Genomic DNA, 25,000 nt, shown 5'->3' on the forward strand with positions numbered 1-25,000 from the left:
AGAAACATTTGAAAGCTTTCAAGCTGTGCAAGGTCTTGCATTTTAATAACCTACATTCACCTCGCAATTCTCGATCCCTAATTACATGCAAAACCCCTGTCAAAATCACGGGTGTAGGAAACGGGTCTAACCGTTCATTAGACATGACTGACTGCATGATGAACTTCTCACCCTCATGTCTCACAGTCACTCAGATGACAACGAGAGAAAAGGGGAAAGAGGAAAAAAACACGAGCGTTGTCGTGACCGTCACCAGGGAGCTTATGCTGAGAGCTCCAGAATCACGGTGAGAAAAATAGACAGTGGCGGGTGGGCCAATCTGTTAGCGCTACACGACACCTGTCCACTGTGTAATTGGTCGGAGAGGGAGAGAAAGGGGGGTTATGGAAAAAAAAAACGGAGGGGGGGAGCATTGCTCGGCACGCAGGAGGCCATGCTTAAAGTCGTAATTGAAAACAATGGAAGGCAGCCCAGATGTGTGCCATATATCAGAGCCCAAAAGGATTGGGCTAATTTTCCTCCACCGGCTGCTGGTGTTACCTACTGGGCTTTCGGTGACTGAGTGCTCACACTACACTCACAATAATGGATTCCCACAACACCCCTCCTATTCTAAATACAACAGGTTTTTTTGGGGTTTTTTTCTTCTCGGAGAGGTTGATTGCGAAACACTTGGTGCTCCCATCGGATGTTATCAGAATGATCGAGTGAGGTGTGGGAGAGAGAGGAAACAAGCAAGTGGCAGAGAGAAAAAGGAGGACCTTGGAGATTGCCAACATATGGATAGAGCGAGAAGCGAGAGAGGGGAGCATAAGCGAAAAATAAGGGGAGAAAAAAAGCTTTTCCATTTCCAAAAATGTAATAAAAACTTCGGGGTGAAGAGGTTAAAGGTCTGACGCTGTAAAACTTTAACAGGCTTCATTCCACACATTCCTCTGTTGGACTCTGTCTGGGGTAACAGGTCTCCAGTTCAACAGTTGGGCTTTTAGTGTCCGTTCCTTCTGATGTAACTCCAGGTTACGTAAAAGGACACGTGTGCATTATTTTAAACTAAAAAAACACAACATTGAAACAAATAATCGTGATTAAGCTTGTGATTCTTGAAAGAGCTGTGTGTGTAATTTGTGTGGATGTATCTTGTGACTTTACTGATTAAAAACTGGGGTAAGACTTTTACTGAAAGCTTTTATATACAGATGCACTATAACATTAGCTTTAATGCATCGATTACACCTTGTAATGCACCTCATAATGCATTGTACAAACTCAATAATAATTGTAATCACAGTTAATACATTATTACACTTCGTTGTTACACTATGCATTTTAAATTCAGTTATAATTATTTCTGATATACAAGATATAATGTATTGCAATGCACATTATGAATAATTATAATGCATTATTGCAATCAAAAATATCCCTTTACAATGAATTACACAAAGGCTTTATGTAAACTGCAACCAAATTGCTAACCTAACTTAAAAGCGACTAACAAAACAAAACAATATGCACATTTTTTATTACTATTATAAAAAGGATTATAATTGAATTATAATAATTAAATAGTACTTGTAGTATGTCAGTCACCCAATATTAGGTTTGGTCATGTTAGTGTAGACACTTTCTTTCTGTTATGCAAGCCGCTTGATGTTATGTAGGGTTAATCACGAAAAATAAGTGACTAAACTAATAACAACACAACATAAAGATTGACTCATCTAACAAAAGATTACATATTTACCAACCTTACCAGCCAAAGTGACAAAATATGTGACTAACCTAACAGAATGACTAACCTAACATACCTAACAACCTAATGTAACCAATTATAACAGATTAACATAAAACAATGTATAACCTAACAACATAAAACTAAGTGACAAAGTTAGTTACCTAAATTAACATAAAATGATTAACATTACACAAAGTAACTAACCTGACAACTAACATAACATAGAATGACTAAAACTACAGAATCAAAGGGACTAACCTAATAACCTTACCTAACCCTGCCTATCATAACCTAGCATAAACTAAATCTACTAAATCAACAACCTAACCTAACCTGGAACAAACATAACCTAAATCTCTATGTTAGTCGCTTTATGGTGAGTTTCAATACATACATAGAACACATGCCTTATACACCTACAAATTACTCACATATAATGGAGATATATATATATATATATATATATATATATATATATATATATATATATATATATATATATATATATATATATAAAAAACACACAACATGAAATTCATACCAATACATCTTATGTTAGTAATGAATGCATATACACTTGTGAATAATTTACATGTACATATAAACAGAGACTTGCTTATACTTGGATCAAGTTTATAAGTATAAGCCAGTCTCTGTTATATGCATGTACACCTAGAACAGAACACACACACAAACTCACACACACAGACACACACCTACACATACTCTCATACGCATAAACTTGACCTATGCATACACAGCTATAAACACTCACACATAGGGTTTGGTAACGATGTCTTGAGTTAGACACCGGTTTCTGAATGATACCTTTTTCAAATCCCGATTTTATAAAAATCTATTTTAACAAGGTTACACCATCTCAACAAAATAAAAAAATCTTGTTGACCATTATACAGACTCAAAGGCTTACATCCCGATCCACTGCACAAAGGCATTAAACATATCCAACACAGAGCAAAATAGTTTTAATAAAGTTCGTGAAGTTTTCAGTTCATACATCTGTTAGGTACCTTGTGTCTGTTTTAAAATGCCTATGACTCAGACAACATCATCATTTCTGTTAATTTTTTTTTAAGATTTACTGATGAACATTAGCAGCTTCAAGCTGTCTGCCTTGTATAAACTAGTCGTGTTCCACAGGAACCCAAACCACTCAAACGCAAGACGAAACGACACAGTATTAAAGGGTCCTTTAACTTAAAGTGCCTATGTATGTGTATATGCTATGTTACACAATGAGACACTGTACGAGTAAAAATTTTGATAAATATTACCTGGGGTTTTTAAAGCACACCAACAAAAAAAGATAAAGATAAGCAAAATAATTCAGTGTGAAATCGGTTCGTTTGTTAATCTGGTTTGTCGCCGCTAATTGTGCAGAAATTCCACACTGGACCTTTTGAATTTGATCTTTAATCAGTTTTATAAAGACAGGTGGGTATAGGAAATAATAAGACTGCATGAGCACCATCACGCGACACGTTAGAGCACATACACCACCCATCAAGACACTCACCGTGCACGTGTCCATCAATACATATGCATTCGCGCAACAGGCCGTAAAATAGATCCGAGTTCAGTAAAATAATGCTTCAGCTGCACAACAGATTCAGTCTGTTACATATTAGCATATGTAAGGCATTTGATTTTTGTGGACGATGCAATTCAGCGACAGCAGCAACATCAGTTCAGCCTGACACGCATGTACGTGACAACCGGCTCCGAATACAGATGAGCAGCAAATGAAGCGGAACTGATGAGCCCCAATTTATTAAGATTTAGCAACCGGATGGTAGAAAGGTGCATGTAGCAATTTACACAAAAGGTCATTTCTTTTTGCTCGCTGTTTTGCTTTGTGGCCACACAAGACCTAATTTGACATTTCGGCCAAATCACAGTACACAATAGCCGTGGCTCGCTCTAAAGAGACCCATGCGGTGCATCAGGCCCTAATGATGCGTAATTAAGTCTACAAAGGACCCGTGTGTTTGCGTGTGTTCAACCAGAATACCGGGCTTATAATTGAACAGCACTACAAAGGAACTGGAGACCGCCGGGCTGCTTGGACTGATTGATAGGGGAAAATGGAAAACTTGTACTGCTGGAGGACATATTGATGTGTCCAGATTGCATCTGCCGCAAATGTTGACAACAGTGTGATTGAGGCCAGATCTTCGTCAAAAGCTGCATTAAAAGAGAGTTAAAAAAAATCTCTAGGATGGTAACATTGCAAACTTTTATGTAAGCCCATCTCAAAAGCAATGAAGAAAAGAGCAAAAATAAATGAATAATAATAAAATGTAGCAATGATTGTTAGTACTCTGACTCTTCATTTTGAAACCTGAGGGCAACGGCTGAAGATTTCCAGCCCTGTAAAAGTCAAAGCTTGACAAGGACCCAAAACACCGACTCTGGCCTCCAGGACTACGCAGCAGAACCCTTGGGCTTCACAGTTAGGAAAAAATGCAATACGAGTATCTGCATTATTAAAACTTCAGTCAGAATCATAAAATCCCAGCTTATCTGTTTCTGATATTTTCCTCACATTGGCCTAACACTGCTTTTCATGTCAACCAGGTAGATAGAAAAATAGCTTGAGGATTATGATAAAGCTACAGTCTTTAATGTTTAAGCCTTGAAATGCTTTTTGTTTGTTTCTCTCTCTCTCTCTCTCTCTCTCATTCCAGCAGAGGTTTTTTATTGATGAGGCGTCTAGCGGCGTTATTCTAGACAGGTGGACGTGTTTCTTTGTTGCTAAAGCAACAAAGTACATGCTTAATTAATGTGAATCAACAAATGAAATAAAATATTCACAAACAATTTTTCTGCGCTAAAACTATTAAGGCGGAGAGATGCTGAATTTTTCAAGTTGGATGAATCAAATCACCTTCCAATCATAATAAATCATTAAATAAAATAAAACAAAACTAAACATCTTAGAGTTTGTGCGTATATATATATATATATATATATATATATATATATATATATATATATATATATATATATATATATATATATATATATATATATATATATATATATATATATATATATATCTCCAAAAGGTGAAAAAAAGAAGAAAAAAAGACAGAAAAAAAAAAAGAAAAAAGGTAACAAGAAAGCTACCAGAAAAAAATAAGACACAATTCTTTTTTTGGTTTATAAAACATAACTCGTGAAAAAAAAAAAAATATATATATATATATCAATCCAAAAATTCAATACTATAAAAAGTAATAATAATAACAACAACAACAGTATTATTATTAGTAGTAGTAGTAGTAGTAGTAGTAGTAGTAGTAGTATTTCAGACCAAGCTAAAAATTTTTTGCTTACATGTGTATTTATTATGCAAATATAAATACAAATGGATGCATATATTTTCAAAATATATACTGTATGTGTGTATATACACAAATACACACATTATTTAATAAACAGTGTGCATACATGTATTATGAAAACTTTTAATTTTTAGTATTAACCCTGATTAACTGTTTGACAACATGGTAATAATCATCTAGCATTTAAAAACATATGGAATAGTATACAGTATATGAACTTTATAGGAACAGTTTGCTTCAACTGTATGCATCTTTACTGCCAAAATAGAAGAGTGCTAAAATAAAGGCTCCCAAAAACAATATTAAAACCATTTTAATGTAAAAATTCAGATATGAGTTCAGAAGGCCAGAATAACTCAGCTAGATGTTTTCGTTCTAGACGGTTTTATTTTAAGGTTTTGAGGTCAGCTGAGGCGGCTCAGAGGGTCATGGTCATGATGGGGGGATGCTGAGCTGGAAAGCAAAGAAGCTTCTGTCATTCACAGGAGGACGGATGGATTTTAACTACAGTCACTCCTTCAGAAACAACGGGCAAGAAAAAAAAAAAGGGATGGAAAGAAAAAGCTCGCCAGGGAGAACTTCATGCAAGCTTTTCACAGCCTTGCTGTGTTTGTGAATGGTAGGGGTGTTGTTCCAAGGCCCAGAATAAACCGAACAGCACAGGAAACATATTTCAGGAAATGGAGAGATGTTAAGTGTGCGAAAAGGGAGAGAGCGACTGACAATAATGAAAAGGAGAAAAAGAGAGCCAGGGGAGATGAAAAAAAAAACAAACAGTTGGCAGGATAGTATAAGTTTGCATACGTGGTTATGGTCCTTAATGTAACCCCTAAAATATCAGAGGCAGCGCTTTTTCCATCAGCCCTGTGTCTGCTATATAGATTTCATTTATAAATGTCACCTTTCTAAACATAGTGATTACTCATGGCTCAGCTCTCCTGGCCATGTACAGGCGACCTTTACTGTTATTTCAGGGGAAATGAAAATATTTTTAAAAAGTTACTTTTATATAAACATCAGCCAGAACGAACGTGAAGACATTTCTCAATTGGGTCAGAGTAAGCAAGAACAGGCATACCAATAACATCAACAGGATACGGTATTTACATTTGTATGCATGTCAATCTGTCTGTCCATCCCCCTGTACCTTCATCTATCCTATCCACCCATCATCACTCTACAATCTGTCGTCCCATCTAACCTTTCTGTTCATCCATCCATGCATCTGTCCATTAATCCATCATTTATCTATCCATCCATCGTAAGTATTGGTACCCATCTATGCTTCTATCATCCTATCATCCTATTTTTCTAACTACCCTTCTACAGATCCACCTGTCTGTGCATCTAGTTCATCTATTATTCCCATCTTTCCTTCCATCCTTCCAAACTATCCCTTTCATCTTTTGATTCCATCATCCTCTCTATTTACCCTTTCATGTCCATGTATCCATCCATCCATCCGTCCATGCATCCATCATCCCATTTATCTTTATGTCCATCCTTCCATTTGTCTTTTGATCGTCCATGCATCCAACGTTCCATTTTCCTATTTACTCTTACATCCTACCTGTCTATGCATCCTTCCAATCCTCCATCCATCCTTCCATCCATCCGTTTATGCATCATTAATCCCCTCTCTCAATCCTTTCATCCATGCATCAATCATCCCATTTTCTATCTACCTGTGTATTCGGCCACCTGTCTATGCATCATCCATGCTTAGATCCTTCCACGCATTGATCTCATTTTTCTGTCTACACTTCTATCCAGCCACCTGTTCATGCATCTATCCATCTTTTCTGTCTGTCCACCTATCATCCATTGATTTGAACAGTAAGTAAATAATAAGCAGCTAAATAAAGGACACAATCAAAAAATTCATTTGTATTAGATTAATTAGCTTGTTTGGGACCTCAAAATAAAGCTGCAACCACTTCCTAGGGATTTACAGATGTTCGTTTTGCCATTAAAGAAAAAGCCAGAGAGAGGTCAGGGGTCAGCAGCGTGTAAGTGTCAAGTGGATACTGTGGTCATTACCCGAGAGGAGCCCAGTGCAGGGCAGGAAAAAGTTGTCATTCCCCAGTCTTCCCACTTTTAAATAATGCATGGGAATTGTTGAAGCATGAACACACAGTCCCAGACGGTTGATATAAAAGTGTGTGTGTGTTTTGTGCGTGTGTACGAGGAGGAAATGCTCTTCTTGGAATAGCTCAGCACTTTGTAATAATTAAAACTGCCACTGCATGCATATTTCATGTGGCGCCAGGAAAATTTAGCCGTGCACCCCCCACCAGTACCTGCCAAAACACCACCTTATCTCACATTTATTAAACTGTGCGATAGCACACAAACAATATAGCAGTCACTTTTAGGTCCACCTTGTAGGAACACTTATTCATAATTACTCCTATGATGCAACAGTGTGAAAACATTGCTAGATGGACTAATGTAATGCACAAGTGAATGTAATTTACAGAAAAACAAATGTTGAAAACTACTTCTTACCAAGGCACACTATGCTAAAAACCTGAACATACAGATAAAGATTCACTTTAAAGGCCAACTGATTTTTTTCACGAGAGCTTAGTATTTAAAAGGGACCTTAAAAGGGATTTTTCTTGCTTTTTAGAAATAAGTGTCTGAAATACCAGCCCATCAGAACCATATATTGAAGAAAAAAAAAAAAAAAAAAAAAAAAAGTTTCAAAAATAGGGCTGAAGCCACTAATCAATGAAGCCAATCACAGAAGATGACAATAAATTAATAAATTTCATTATGTAATAATTGGGAATCCCTGAATGTGATACAGCTTTGCAATAGTAAAAACATTTTTATATATATCATAAGATATGACTGTCAGCTGATCCATCTAAACTATTTGTATAATAACAAAATCTTGATTATTAATTACTAACTTAAATCTTAATTGTCAGAAAAAACAACCTAACATACAATATCAGATTTTTCTTGGGGAAAAAAAAAAAAGAAAAAATAACTGCTCTAGCTATTAGGACAGATATATATTTCACACATTTTACTGCTATATTTTGTGGATGTTTTGAATGTGTGAGTGATTAAATGTAATGCGTGTTTAAATAATTTCAAATGTAGAACAACAGATAGAGCACATAGATATAAAAAAAGATTCATTGTTAAATATTAACTCTATTCTCTCAAGAATTCCAATGCATATAATTCTACTACTGAAATTGTACGTGTTACACACATAGTTGTACCATAGTACTCTATTTAGATGCACAGTAAATGTAATTACATTATCACTTTTTTTAATAAGCGCAGCATCTGGGTATTTGAAGTGTAAATTTTCTGTGATTTTAACACATTCTTCACACTATTTATACAAAAAATAAAAATGGCATCGGCTAGTCCATAAGTACATGAATTGGGAAGCACCTAGTGATTTTCTCCATCCCCACAGGGCGCTGGACAAAATGTGGATACATTTTTGCTGCAATAACCTTGAATAACATAAGCGAACTTCTGGGAATAAAATATAATGCTGCAAAAAAGGTTCAATATGGCTCCTTTAATCCAGGCAGGTCCATTCCTCCACTGGAGCAGCTCATTATTCCAATAGTTCATTGCAGAACATGTGGCCTTACAATGACACTAATTCCTAGAGTTACTTAAAATTCCTGCATAGCTGTGTAGGTGTGCCACGCTGTGAATGTTATTAAACGTTTAATAGCGAGCATGAGAAAGCCGTGCGAATCGGAGCTCAGGTAAATGAGCTCAACAGAGAAGAACGAAGGGGAGCCGGCACACGGCTGAGCTCCATACTGCAGAACACCTCACGCTCCCGCTCCAGGACACCCGCCAGGACACGCCGAGTCCGAGTTTGACCAGGACTATTATTCAACCTGGGACTTATTCGTTTGCTGGTCATTTGCCAGTGCAAACCTGTCCGAGGCTAAATTATTAAGCTAAACAAAGTTATTGATTTCAAATGCTGCCTCTAAAAGTTCAAGTGCGAAAACGACAAAAAAGGCAGGTGTGACCTAGTGTAAGAGCCTGTGCGTCCTAAAAACACTTGACAGATTCAGACATAGATTATTTGATAATGAGCACTTGTTACGCAAGGCTTAAGCAACCTACTGAAATACAAAAGTGAATACAAAATATAGCGGATATTAAATTTAACTGACCTTGGAACTTTTAAAACATTAAATGTGGCCAAATGAAATACAAACTACAATGCAAAAGACACTCAAGATACGATGAGTCAGTGAAGAATCATTTGCTCTGTTCTAAATATAGTGGGGCTACTTTTATGTTGCTGCCTTTTGAAACTTATTTTGACTCAATTCATTGGCTAAGTTTAGCCAAATAAATGGCATGTATTGTTCACACAGAAGGCAACTAATACTACCAAAAACGCACAAAAAACAAATGGAAAAAACGAACAGAAATAAAACTACTCAAAATGTGAAGCATTAATTTTCCACTGCTTGTTCTCTTCACTGAAATGCAACTAGACCATTGAATAAGCAGCTTATTTTTATTAACTTTGTCTCCTATTTCTTCACTTCTCTGACTTAACTTGGCTTGGCTGACAGAAGACTGTTAATAGAGTTTTGGTTCCCAGACATGGCTACCTGTTAATGGGTTTTGGGCATAAGACTAGATTTTTAAATACCAGAACAAATGGATACTTTATGACAGTATCTGGACCTAATATTTCTGACAATATTCCTGCTCTAACAGTATGTATTTGTAAGAATGCTTCATATTTATGAATGTTTACAAAATAGATCACATATTGATCCATTTTGTTTCAAATACAATGTGCTTGCAAAGAGACCTCACCTACATGCTCTTCTGAAAGGCTGTAATACTTGACTGATTTTATGTAGAATCTGGTTATAGTGTCAAGCCATACTGTCTATATATAGCCTCCCATATAGACTGTTTTCTACATTTTGAAACAGGAGGAAATACATTTAATAAAAATACCCATTAGCACAATATGTCAGGTGTAAGGCAAGAAATCAAGAGGTTAGAGAATACGACTGGAGAATGAGAAAGACAGGGAGCGATGGTCAGGGTCGCGCTTGTGAGAGGACACAGTTAGTCACTCTGGCCTTTGTCATGCAGTGTGGGTGCTTAATGAGGAACTCGAATCGATCAATGATTCAGTCTACGCCTGTGGAAATGAAGTAGATCAGTCAAAAGCTTCCTTTGCCCACTGAGAGGAGAAACACGCCGGCATGCCAGGTGTAATTCATCTCCAGCGTGAGCATGCTAGCATGCCACAGATTCTCCGAAGTCATTTTCCAGAAAAAAATTCCGCACAATACGTGGATGCGCACTTCTGATGGTCGCAATGCATGTTGTGACAGCTTTGAAATATAGACCCGCCAAAAATAGGTACAACTTCAAACCACTTTACAAAAGAAGAGCTGCATCTCTTATGGATGAAACTGTTATCTGCTACGCTGGCGGATGACTCATTGGCTCTTGAGCAGGAAATGAGATCACCCATGTTATAGCGGGCTCTGAAGGTCCAGCAAGCACTGGTTTCATGACAGCAAAGGTCAGTCCATCCCTTAGAACTGGACGAGAGTCAAAATGATGAGGGAGCTTTTTGGCGCCTTATCAGTGTGGCGTCTGCCAAGCCAAACGGTGTGGAAAAAGCAGCTCTCGGTGGACGCTTTTTCAGATGTTGTCAAGCCTATAGTGTGCAGCAGTGTCCATCCACTTCTGCAACAGCTTCTGGAAGTATATTTCCCTTTCACTTTTCAAACAAGTCTTCTTAAGGAGTTTTAAGCTATTAATCAAACCAGTCAGCTAAGTGGTGAATTACAACATAAACTTAAGCAGAGTAGCGTTCGCATTAAAAAGGTACAAGACTGTGTACATAATGGCTTTAATGAGGGAAAGAACTACAATCCCAAGCATTGCAAGTGACATTTTTGGGAATGCTATAATCAAAGATGACTGACAATCATTTAGAATACAGTTTGGATTGGGGGTATGGTTCGTTTCTGGGCAAAAACTCATTAGCATGAATGACAGCATTGATAGCACCAAGTTAAATGGAACAGAGCCAACATGGTTAATCTAAACATTTAGAAGTTAGTCTGATTCAAAGGGGAATCAGAAGGCTGAATCCTGGCTGGACTGACTAGAGGAGGAGGAGTTGGGGATAGAGGAGGGTTTTTTGCACAAATGCTGGTGATAATACTAAAGGAACAAAGAACTTGGGATCAGCAGATCAACAAAATTAGTAATAAACAAGTATTGGGTTTCATTCTGTAAATAGGATGCAGAGCATGGTTAAGCATAAAGAAACAACATACTTTACATTATTAGCAAAATATGCATTACACTGAAATTTGAGAGCATAATTTTTAAAAAAATGTTGAAAATGTCAGCTGATGGTTTCAACAAAAGCATAATCCGATGATTAACAATCTCTTGTTGTTTTATAAATTATTGTTAAAAATCAATGACCCTATGGAGGGAACAAATGTCTTTTTTCAGAACCTAACTGTTTGCGCTCTACAGCTAGTCCCGTTTTCTATCTTTAACCAACCACTTTTGAGATGGAAGAGTTGGCCAGTGGCCTACTGGGAGAAGAGTTTATTTATTGGACTTCGGCACTTATGGAAAATGCTCTTCTGGTGATAAGGAAAGAGGCCACTTTCACTTTGATCAGATCTACTGTTAAAAGGCAAAAAAGTGAGAACGAAGTGCTCTTGGCGATAGAGTTTCGACTTCAGATATATCGTAATCACTTGGCTGGCCTGCTGGGGTTCGTCACCAACCGCTGTGTCGGATGCTTAGATTCCACAGTGAGGTTTATGTAGAACCGCGTGATAGACCAAGCACATCGTCTACAGAGCTTGCTTTTAATGGACACCATTAGGAGGCCGTGAAATTCGGATTAATACCAAGCTGGGATTGTGATTACCTGAAGCCCAGGGAATGAGAACATTGAGAGCGAGAGGCGCAGCGTCTGGTCTGAATGATGAGGCTTTGAATCTTTTATCCTGCTCTTTAGAGAAAGAAATCGACAGAAAGTGAAGGTAAACAAAAGCAATATGATGGAAGAAGCCACAGGTAACGGCCGAAATTCGGTCACTGGGATGGTTAGACTACCCCTCGATGGCAGATTTGAGAAACTGGCAGTTCAAAAGCTTGACTTTACTCAGGAGCTCAAGCGCGGTCAGATGCGATTACGTCCAACAGGGACTTGCGTTATTTTGGGCCGTAAAGCCAATAAAGGACTCAAAACGGTGAGCGGAACCTCTGTCGGTTCACCTGAGACCAATGTCAGCGGATCAGATCAGCTGCTCAGGATTTCAGTTGCATCTGAAATTTTTATGGGTTTTTTTCTGGGTGGGGGGATTTATGAATTAAACATCAAAACCACCTCATTCGTGGGTCAGGTCAGATCCAACACTCTTTTAAAGAGCGGTTTTGTCTTAGCTTGCTATGGGAAATGACAAATGACCGATTCAATAAAGAAGAACAGGTGAAATATTCAGTGCAGCAGTCTAAATGATTCAGCTTGGAGGAATCAATCAAAGGTCAGCTGTGCGGTGCATGTTTTCCTGCGCTGTCTGAGATAAAAACGACCACCATTGGACTCCATAAATAACTGGATCCAGACTAGTAGACCGTTTTTAAGATACCAAACTGAAAATGATCATTCAGGGAGAGGAAGAAAATCCACATTTATAGGACCTATATAATAAAGCGGTATATTACAAATGCATTAACATTAGCACTGTGAGTTTTAGTTATTAGAATTAGCACTAGTTCTAGTTCTTTATTTATGAAGCACTTTATAAAAAGAGCTGCTTATGAGTTAATAGAAATTAAATATTATAAAACACTACAAATATCACCATTAAAATGCGTTTAGAATGTAATGATAATTTGAAACTTATGTATACGGTGCATTTTTCTTTTTCGCAACTATTTTTTTTCTTATCTAATCAATTAGCATATCATAGACAACAACAAACAATACCGCCAAAATATTTACTGACAGCATTTGACATTGTTCAATAATTAATCTATACTGTTCTAAGAAGTCTGATTTCACAATCTCTCACACAAAACTAACTATTGCACAGCTAAAAAAACTAAAAAAGTAAATTTTTGGAAATAAAACTTTTTTTAAACAGTTATTTGTCACCATATGTGGATCCATTTTTGCATTTGGGCTAATCAAGAGGCAGGACATTGGCTTATTTAATCATTAAATGTGATGTTCAGAAAATAAAACCCACTCAGCCAATACCTCATTTGCCAAGAGAAACTAGATCTGCTAACAAGGTGGCAGAACGCACAACAGAAATAGCAATTACGAGTCACAAAAGACTGGTGCAATAAATGTGCTTTTTTGGAGGCAAAAAATATCTTGCAAAATTACATCGTCGTCTCTGATCCCTAATGCACATATGTGGAATAAATGAAGGTGTCTTTATGAAGATAATGACTGCATTACTCCCTGTTTTCACGAAGTCCCATAACCCCTAGAGGACCTCCTGTGTGTCATTACAGAGGGCAAACAAAAGAGCTCCTACTAATCTGCAGCAATAAAAGCTCACATGATGATGTCTCTCGATGTACAGAAAGAGGCCAACAAGATGGAAGGCTACAGAGAGACATCAAAGAGGGAAAAGCTTTACATTGCAATTACATATTTGACCTCCTATGGTAACCGTTATTTATAATGAAAATAAATGTACAACGAACATAAACCTAAAACATATAGGAATAAAACTATATAACTGTCTGTTTGTCCATCTACTTATATATATATATATATACACACACACATATATACATATACACACGTATACAAATACACACAATACATATACATACACACATATATATATATACATACATATACATATATATATATATATATACATATACATATATATATATATATATATATATATATATATATATATATATATACATATATATATATATATATATATATATATATATATATATATATATATATATATATATACATATATATATATATATATATATATATATATATATATATATATATATATACATATATATATATATACATATATATATATATATACATATATATATATATACATACATATACATACATATACATACATATATATATATATATATACATATACACATACATATACACACATACATACAGTATATATACTATATATCTAATAATAATAACAACAACTAGATGGACAACCAGAAAGACAGAGTTATATAGTTCCTATATGTCCTATATTATTCCTATATGTTTTATATGAAATCCTTTTTCTTGTACCTACTTAAGACCCAACTTTAGAAAAGAAAACTGTCCATACAAGACATCATCTCAACTGACCCCACTTGAACTTTCTAAGAGAATTGTAGTGTCCTTCACAAGGGTCTAACAGTTCACTCAGAAAAACATTTCATGCAATCGACAGACACTCATTCACGACAAAGAACTCCTGAAAACAACGTAATAGTTCATTCTTCGCCAAAACGCAGCCTGAAAGGTACTAAAGTACATCCATTCTCGCTTCACTCTGGAACTCGCTGGGCTCAAATAACAACCTGCTGTGGGTTCCAAACCATTACAGACCAGAGGAGACAATGCATAAATACCCGTAACGCAAATGTTTCAGAAGAAAAAGCCATTCCTCAGGCATATGTCCTTGACTCAGAGATGACTAGTTTAATAATGGGTTAGTCAGAAAGGTTTTGTTCCAGAAAACAAAATCCAATAAATCCATCCCTCTAAGCTTCTGTCTACATACACGAAGACATATTAAGAAACGAACTGCGGTTTTCAAAAACATAAATATCTATGTCTGAAACCATCTAGGCCTACTTGCATGCGAGCAGGCAAAATTACTATTGCGTTTCTTTAGGGAAAAAAATACTTTACTAAAAATTATAATAATCTTACTGACCGAATCATTTACTTATTTACAATATTTAAGCCGGAAAAGTTTTTTTTTTAGTAACATGAAATACTTTAAACACTTTATTTAAAGGAGTTTCGAAACTGAGTGAATAGATTGATCGGATTTCCACGAACGAACCTGGGATCTTAAAGATTATAATTCTAGGCCCCTGAATACTGAAGTCTTTTACTTTGATACAACCCATCTCTATAATTAAGTCAATTAGCGCTCATATTATGGAAATAATGTGAACTCTAAAGGAGAGCACAGACGCTCTCCATGTGCAATTCGGGGCCAGCAAGATTTCCCTGGACAAAGCGGGGAGCCCCAACGCAATATAAGTTATATATTATTCAGGCCATAGGCTGCAGCGCAAATCATAAAAGAAGAGCTGCTTAAACTAAATGTTGTCTTTGTGCTGGGATCTGTTTTCCATCGAGCTCATTAAATTGCTCGTCTAAATGAATTAGCCAGCGCATGAAGGAAATAGCAACAGTACACTCCAAATGATACGAAAGTTATTCGCACGAAAACCACAGAGGAGCCACACGACGAAGCCTCAGCTGATTTTAAACGGCACCGATGACGGTATCTGCGACTTTAGTGTCGACAAAAGTTATTTGTGGTTTAACGGCCATGGCAAGCCGGATCAATATCATCCTGACAGATTAATAAAATTTCATAATTCATCAGACGGCTCCCTGACGTTGCTGTGCGATTTTCAGCAGTAAACTGCTCATCTTCTGAAGTTGAAAGAGGAAATTTGCTAGAACACAATCTCAGGGCCGAATCCATGTTTAGAAATGACGAGACAGACGTTTGATTAACTGACTCGAGCAAAAACGGATGATGCACACCATAAACATTAACTCCGCGTGCCAAACCGTCTTGGATAATAGTGGGAAGTCCTGACATGTCTGATCGACTTATTAACGCGTGAATGAAAACCATACAGCAAGAGCATTTAATCTTTGCAAAGTTATAAGTGTTATGATACAGAGTCGAAGCGTGACAAAAGAGAAACTGCCATCAAGAGCTATTTTTTCTTACTGTATGTGATGAAAAGACCACGGCTGAGCAAATGGGAGTTCATCTATATCACTCTTTTATAAATGAGTGAGCTACATTAGGCAATACAGGCAGATAAATCAAATATAAAGAATTCAATAACAGCATTCCACTGATCAACACACATTCATGACAAAATGTGCCTGATAATGACGTTTAATTCAAAATCTTAATACATGGCATATTTCTAATCACTGAACTCTTGTTTTTGAAAAAAAAAAAAAAAAAAAAAAAAAAAAACTTTATTCTACTGTAAAGCTTTTGCATGTTAATGCCAGTCTTTGGGAAAGCTGTTGTACAAAAAAATCATAGAAAAAAAAAAAACTACATTAAAATTACATTACATTTTATTAGTTTATTAGAGAGAAAAAATTTTTTAAAGAGAAATTGGAATACAATTGGAAAAATACTAAGATACAAATTAAAAGATGTTATTCTTTTTAAATAATATACTAACAACCACTTTAAAAACTATGTTTTTTTTTAAACCCAAATATACAAAAAATAAATAAATCCCCGATGGGAAAATGACCCACATTTCTAAGAGGTCAGGAATACTACTTTAAATTCAGTAACAGTATTCAACTATTCAACACTCATACATGACAGATTCAGTCAAAATACTGGCAAGATTAATAAAAAAAATAAATAAATAAATTGTATTTCTCGTGTTCTTTGGAAAAACTTTATTGTACTGTAAAAAATAAATAAATAAAATATTGCACAATGGTAATGGCAGTATTAGGGAACTACTACTACCAACAAAATAAATCTAAATTAATTTAAAAATATAATTTTAGTTCTAACCAATATAATCAAGTTCCAATTAATACAGTAGAATTCCATTACATTTTTAGCAATTTATTAGAGAAAAAAAAAAAGTTTAAAGGAGAAATTCAGGTAATTAGACAATTTCAGCACTAATAAAATAGGAAGATAAATACTAAGATAGAAATTAAAAGCTATTACAATTTTACTTACTACATTTTTAAACCTCAACAGACCAAAAAGTTGAAAATTGAAAAATGACCCACATTTCTAAGATGTCAAGAATACTATCTTCAATAAAGACTGAACAAGACTTGTGAGACGAATGAAACGCAAATGCTCTTTCAATCGATACAGCAAACACACAATTTATGTGCAAGACAACGGCGGTTTAATATGAAACACTCTTTCGCATTTATCCTCGCCAATGATTTTCTATGAGGGAAGTTAAACGCAGCCGTGGGCACAAATTAGTTGCTTGCCATTTAGCAAACACTGCAAAGCGACTTCCAGCACACTAATTGCAGGGCCAGTCCCGCTGGAGCAATCTGGGGTTAAGTGCTTCACTCGCGGGCGCAGTTATTCCACAGTGACTGTAAGAGTCCGGTTACTACTGCAGTCGCTCTGTAGACTGCACCTGATGACATACTTGACCACTACACAACATGCATGCACTAGGAGAGCGTCGTGCCAGGTTTACCGTTATGATATTTGCTAGCCTCTTTCAGTAAGATTAAAATGACACTTCTCCATATAAGATAAATCAATGCGTTTTATCATGCTAAAAACCAATCAGGGGCTGTAGAAGAAAAAAAAAAAAAAAAAAAAGATATTTGGGCTTATTCTGACGGCACCCATTCACTGCAGAAGATCCATTGATGAGCGAATTATGCAATGCTGCAGTTTCCCAAATCTGTGCAGTGAGTACATTTCAGCAGATTCTCATTTTTAGCTATTCCTTTAATATAATTTATTTAATGCACTGTTTATTGGAACAGAAAAGCACAGAACATTAGTGAGCAGTAACCGGAATGAATTATTAGACAGACTGAATGTATTTCCAACCTTAAAAAAAAAAAAAAAAAAAAAAAAAAAAAGTTATATTGCATAGAATTGCAAAAGCATGTCTGCCACATATAAATATTCTGAAAGCAAATGGGAGAGCGAGACGTCTGCTAAAGTTAAAGACCAAGAATTAAAAACATTGCGGTATTACTTTTACATCTGCTCCGAGGCTGAACTTTAAAAAAATGACTCCCTGCCAGTATCAAATGTTCAGTATGTTCAACAGTCGAGCTTCCACAACTTTCACCGAGCTGTTGCCAAGCTTAAAAAATAAAAAAAAAGACCACTTTTTCATAACCATCTGTGTGAATAGACACCAAAGTCCAGATTGTGTAGTTCAGGGTATGTTTCAAAAAAAAAAAAAAAAAAAAAAAAGGAAAAAGCAACAAGAACGGGGAAATGCTGTTCGAACAGCACATGTAATCATGACAACTATAACACTCAGGCTTTGAAAAAGCTCCTAGTCAGGCAAACTTCTGACTAGGACACAATACCTCATCAAATAGCAGGACGACCAAGCGATAAAACATCTCCGGCTCAGGAGAGCATCTGGTGGACTGAGGTTAACCCTTCCTGAATGGATGTCTGATCACTGTTAGGGTTATATATAAAAACCTTATGGATACTGTATATTTATATGGCATGTTTTGAGTCTCCACAAACTGAGAAAACACATGCCATTTCGTATGATGATGATGTCAAAGGCCACGTGTCAAACTATATTTTTTCCATATTGTTGGGTTTGTGTATTAGAAATACATTTCAGAGTTTACTTTTGGGTTGCTACCTCAACTCTAGGTCCTAAAGCAAAACCAGTTGAAAGCCACTGATTTAGAGCACTGGCAAGCGTTCACAACCTTCGGCATCAGATAACAGTGATGATAAGCAGGAAAGCAAGCAGCTCTGGACGGCATCGGGGATTAAATATCCCCGTCTGCTATCCCAAAGAAGACCTTGATAATAGAAGTGCTTAGTTTCGCCGGTGCTGGGCGGCTGATTCAGCATCGGGACAATAGCGGACCACAGCGGAAACACATTCCTCTTTGTTCTTGTGTGTCGGGGACAAGACTGCTGAGGCTTCTGAATCTGACGGTTCATTTGTCATTTCTCCTGTCATGTTGCTTTAGGTAGTAGCATTTACGTCCGCAAATGGAATTATTTTAAATGTATAGCATTATATGATGTATGGTTTCACACCAGAGCACAGAATTACACCCAAAGGGTGTTATCTTGCAAAGTCTGTCAAGAACGTGTCCAAGGCTATATTTGACAGAAAGTTATTGATATACAATCGTGCTCTTAAAAATATTACTTAAAGGTTCTCTAAAAACTGATTGGGGAAACAAAACGACCTTCTTTTGAACTAGATCTAATACGCAACACTAGAAAATCAAAGACTCATACTTTGCAGAGATTTTTATCAACATATTAAAAAATAATTATTTAGCAACTCATAAAAAGTTTAAGATAAAAACTTAAATTGACATGTAAATGTCAGGATTTTTGAAGAATATTTACCCCCAAAAGTCCATATTCCAATGCTACAATGTCTATTTTTAAATTGTAAATGATTAATTAATGGTAAAGCATTATTGTTTGATCTTAATAAACTAAAACTGCATTACAGTGTTGAATTATAATTAAGGTGTTAGGTTGAAAATAATGAAAGTTGGAAAGCAAAAATGATTGTTTTTTGATAGAAAAACTACAATTGTCATGAAAACGCCATGCAAAGACCAAAAAAAAAAAAAAACTTCATGAGATCAGGAATACGTTGAAATACTCTTTTTCTTTGCCATCCTCTCACTGTTGTTGTTGTTGCCAGTTCAGTCTGATCCAAGGACAAAGGGTCAAGATTTATCAATTGGCAAGCATTAGCTTGAATAGTATTAATTTAAGTAGAACTTGCAGCACACAAAAAAAAAAAAAAAAAGATGATGCTCCTTGGATCAACTTTCTTTTTAGATTAAATTGTCAACTGAGCCCGAAATCAGTAAATACCATTAAGCCCGATAAAATGAGGAGAAAAACATTACTAATGGCTTCTTTGACAGCATCAAAGATAAAACTAATCACTTGGGGGATAAGGCTAATTTAAGGAAGCTTTTCTTTAAATTAGTGTTTGTTGTTGGGCAAAACAGATGGAAGGTAGATGAAATGCTTAACAAGCTCTTAGGAGCGGAAAGCATGAGTTTTGTACTCACTCACCTCGTGTTCAGAGGCAAGAAATATAACACAGGCAGACAGGAGTGCACCCATCTCATCCCGAGGTGTTTATTGCACCTAACAGCCACCTTCTCATCCCTCAAGGATGTAATCATTCTTTGTGTTTCTTTTCCCTTGAGCTGTTATACTGTAGGGTTCTAGACGGAGTCTGTCAGATTATCAGAGAGACACATGACACCTTGTGGCAGAACGAGGAAGTGCAGGACACAAATTGGTGAATAAAGGACAGGGTTTAGGTGCTTTTTTTTAATAAATACATTTTAAAGTGTATGAAAGCTAAAAAAAACATCTGCATAGGAATACATATTTTACGTCGCTGGATTGCACAATTTAAAATAACAGTTATATATAGTTTTTTTGCATTTTTTTATGGGAAGTTATGGAAAATGTGTATTCCTACACAAACATATATACTTAGCTATTATAAACACATTTAATAGGGTCTTGAAGCTTTTATATTATGAGGGTTGTCTATTTTTTAAAGAAGGCTCTAGGTAAAACCTGCCATTTTGTCAAATATTATTACAATTTAAAAGAATTGCTGTCTATTTTTATGCTTGTCTATATTTTAATATATAATTCCATCATGTGATGCAAAGCAGAATTTTCAGCATAATTGCTCCAGTCATCAGTGTGACATAATGCTTCAGAAACCACTGTAATATCCTCAAGAAACACTTATTATCAATGTAGTAATTTTATATATTTTATATTATTATATATATATATATATATATATATATATATATATATATATATATATATATATATATATATATATATATATATATATATATATATATATATATATATTATATATATTTTTTTTTTTTTTTTTTACCAAAAGCGTTTCTCTCAAAATGTATATAATAAAAATAAAAACAACTCAAAGCTAAAATTATACGCATACAGATAAAACAAGCAGTTGATTTAACACCATATACTAAACATACAATGTTATGATTCACTTAATCATCCAGACATCTAGAACATCATAACTTCAAATCCCAGTTGATTCCTAAATGAAAGATTAAACACCCAAAACACAATACAATCTAAAAATAAACAACCCATGATGGGTTCTTATTGTAGCAAGCTCACACTAGTCAAAATACCCATCAGATCCACTATATTTGAGATAGTTGCTAATTAATCTCCAATGTGCAAGTGGAAGCATCCCACGACTGCCATCCGATGACTTATCCGCAATCTAATGAGTCCTCGCTGGCAAAGCTGCAAGAACGAACTTGCTTATCGCGCCAGGGGTGGTAATGCCGGCTCTTAACAATTCACAGCATTACAGCTCAATCTGGCAACAAGGCCGTACGATAGGCTGAAACAAGCCACTCCTCCACCAGAATCTCTTTTGAGGCCCAGCTAAAAGCCTTTCTGAAGCGGAGATGTGAGATGAATGTGATAAAACACGTTCCCAGCTGCTGCACGGATGTGCCAGTGAGTTTCGCCGTAGAGTACGTGCTGATAGTACTTTCTGACCCTAGTGGCCCCTGTGCCTTCCCAGCATCCCTCTCCATCTGCCGGGGCGGCCACAGGAGAGGACTGACCTGGCTGGTGCTGCGGTTAGAGAGAAGGCGGTGAGGGAGTGCAACCAGAGGGCAGTGCTCTGATGCTGAGAGAAGTTCTATAGTGTTACACCTGCATCAATCCTGGCTTCACTCTTGTGCATATCAATAGCAGAGGGACTATATTTGTATGATGTATGTGAACCCATGAAATCAATATGGAGGTCCCACTGTTCTCTTGGCCTATTTTCACCAAGCACAAAACTATGATAATAAACAAAAAAAAAAAAATCTAATAATAATAAAAATAATAATAAAGACTGCTTGCTGAAATCAAAATCAATTCTTCCCCACATTTGAATAATTCAAAGTCTAATCACTTAAGAAAGTAATGGCTAAAACTTTTAACTATCGGTTGGTAGTCTAACATATCGTGGCAAAATTCTATTTATAGCTCAGGAACTGCATGGAAACTGAACTCCAAAATAATAATAATAAAATTTATAATAATAAATCAAAACATTTATTTGGTTTGCATTTTTGGTTTAGTATGCATAAATTGCAAAAAGTAAATAAAAAAAAAAATCTCACAATACTATAAAGATGGTCAAGAACCAATTGTTATTAAACCTTTTCACAAAAGTGTATATATATATATATATATATATATATATATATATATATATATATATATATATATATATATATATATATATATATATATATATATATATATATATATAAAATATATTTTCTTTTCATTTGCATCAAGCAAGTTCCAAAAATTAACAAATAAAAGATGAAATAAGAACGTAATATATATAGTATATAAATCGCCTCAATCTGCTGCCATGTCTTTGCTTAGTTGTGTCACACCACACATCTCTACTCTTATCATTCTATTATAGTGTCCTAGAGGCTACACACTCCTGTCGGGGCACAGTGACCCCTTATTCACAGAGTGGCCATGAACCCGTGGCACAGTCACACTTGCCCCTTGTGAAAACTCCTTTTACAGGCAGAGCTGTTAGCAGAAGTGTCAGAGCACGCAGGGCTCGTTTCAGCACACCGAGTCAAAGTACAGCTTGTTCGATCACCTGCAAATAGCCTAGCCTAAAAGCTATAGCACAAAGACCACAGACCTTGAGAATCTTCGTTGTTAGCTGTTGTGTTCTGCATGTACTCACTGCTGCAGTGCTTGTCCACTCCATCACCCTGAGAACTGCTTAATCCCGCCTCCTCTCCCACAAGTTTCCTGGTTGCCACAGCGCTCGGAGTGACGGGCGGCTGCGGTGTGGTCTGAAAGGCTGGGGCAATAAGAAAATAGGAGTCACTGCAGGGTACACATATCTAAAATGTCTCACAATATGTGAGCCTGCACCCCAAATCCAGTCATTAAGGGTCAAGTTTTTAAAATTGAGATGTATACAACTGAAAAAATAAACTTGGTTTGTTAGGATAGGAAACTTTTTGACAGAGATACAATTATTTGAAAATCTGAGGGTGCTGTCCAAATGAAGTTCTTAGCGATGCTTATTACTAATCAAAAATTGGGCTTGGGAATATTTATGGTAGGAAATTTACAAACGATCTTCATGGAAAAACACATCACTTTACGCATTAAATGTATTGTTGGCTTTTTACAAATAATCCCCAGCGACCCGAGACTGATTTTGTGGTCTGGGCTTGCTAAGAAGTATAGAAAACCAAACAGCTTTTTTCTTCTTTGCAGTGTTCTACCTTTTAAGAGTAGTATTTAATTTTTGGAATAATTTTAATTAAATTATTTAATTGTTAAATATATAATTATTTCTAATAATAAAATTTTTATATTTAATAAATATATATATTTAATATATATATATATATATATATATATATATATATATATATATATATATATATATATATATATATATATATATATATATATATATTTATTTATTTATATATATATAAATATATATATATATTTATATATATATATATATATATATATATATATATATATATATATATATATATATATATATTTAATAAATAAATAAATATATAAATTATATATATATATATATATATATATATATATATATATATATATATATATATATATATATATATATATATATATTTATTTATTTATATATATATATATATATATATATATATATATATATATATATATAGCAAAATTTGTCTTTATAGTATCAGGCTCCTTTTCACCCCCTCCCCTCAGAGTCCTTATACAAGAAAATATATGGCCTCTTCTGAGGAGATTTCAGAAAGATGGTCGCTCGCAAGGGGATCATCATCATCATATTCTACAAAATCATATTCTTGCCTGCCAAATGCTAAAAAGAAAAAAATCCCAGAGGCTTACGTTGAGTGAGGGATTCAAGCCAGAACTAGAAAATCATAAAGACTTAGTAGTGTGCTTTATCACACAGTTGAGAACTTTTTAAAGATCGCATTAAATCAGGTTTTGTGGCTGTTAGAGCATGTCTGTTATGCTATTATTTGTAAAGCAAGACAGAATTCACTTCAGTAAATAATGCTATGGCCTCTGGGATAACAGAAATGATGAAAATACAGAGGACACATCCCGCACTCATTCATTATGTCCAATTAAAATGTACTCTAGATGAATAATTTCCTTGATATCACCAACTGCAACAATGTTAAACAATAAACCGTTTTAACAGGAAATAAAGCAAAAAATGAAGGGCCTGTCCTCATCAGGCCATTTGATGGTGGTCTTTAATTCAGACGCAGCCCTGCTTCAAACTTACACACCACAATACCGATAGCCATAACTTCTCCACTGCACCATATAAAATATTCAGCAGCACTTCTCTAGAGCAGGTCATTTTTTACCCCACCGTATTCGTTCAACTCAACCAGTGCAAAATGAAAAGGAACCGAGGGGTGGCCCAGAAGGGGGCCGTGCGAGATTTTCGTTACAGCGGACACAAAATGAACGAATTACAGGAATCTGAGGTAAATCATTCTGAGAAAAAAAGCCCCCTGGTGATTAAAGGGTGGTGGAGGTGCTGGTCACCAAGACTCTTTTGCGACAGCCTTTAATGTGAACTCTCTCTTATTTTTTTTCCTTTTTCATTTAAAAGCTAAAAGAGAAACATTATGTCCCTTTGAGGAATAAACCCCTAACACTAATATTAGTGCTGATGGCTGTTAAACAAGGTGCTGGCACGCATGCTAAAATCTAGGGCTGAATACCCATAGGTCTCTAAAGGATTTCCTAATTAGTTATATGCATTTATTTGCCTACATATTTTT

The 25,000-nt window shown here is 35.5% G+C and overlaps 1 protein-coding gene across 3 annotated transcripts in view; it reads right to left on the bottom strand.

The window, feature by feature from the left end:
• atad2b (ATPase family AAA domain containing 2B) overlaps nucleotides 1-25,000 on the bottom strand; it is a 75,436-nt gene that overhangs the window by 16,952 nt on the left and 33,484 nt on the right. For all 3 annotated transcript variants that reach the window (XM_043219319.1, XM_043219318.1, XM_043219320.1), the window contains exon 24: nucleotides 22,891-23,010. In XM_043219319.1, the coding sequence (XP_043075254.1) occupies nucleotides 22,891-23,010 (120 nt within the window). The remainder of the gene's footprint in view (nucleotides 1-22,890; nucleotides 23,011-25,000) is intronic.

Source organism: Puntigrus tetrazona, chromosome 20, assembly GCF_018831695.1.
Source record: "Puntigrus tetrazona isolate hp1 chromosome 20, ASM1883169v1, whole genome shotgun sequence".
Taxonomy (NCBI): Eukaryota; Metazoa; Chordata; class Actinopteri; order Cypriniformes; family Cyprinidae; genus Puntigrus; species Puntigrus tetrazona.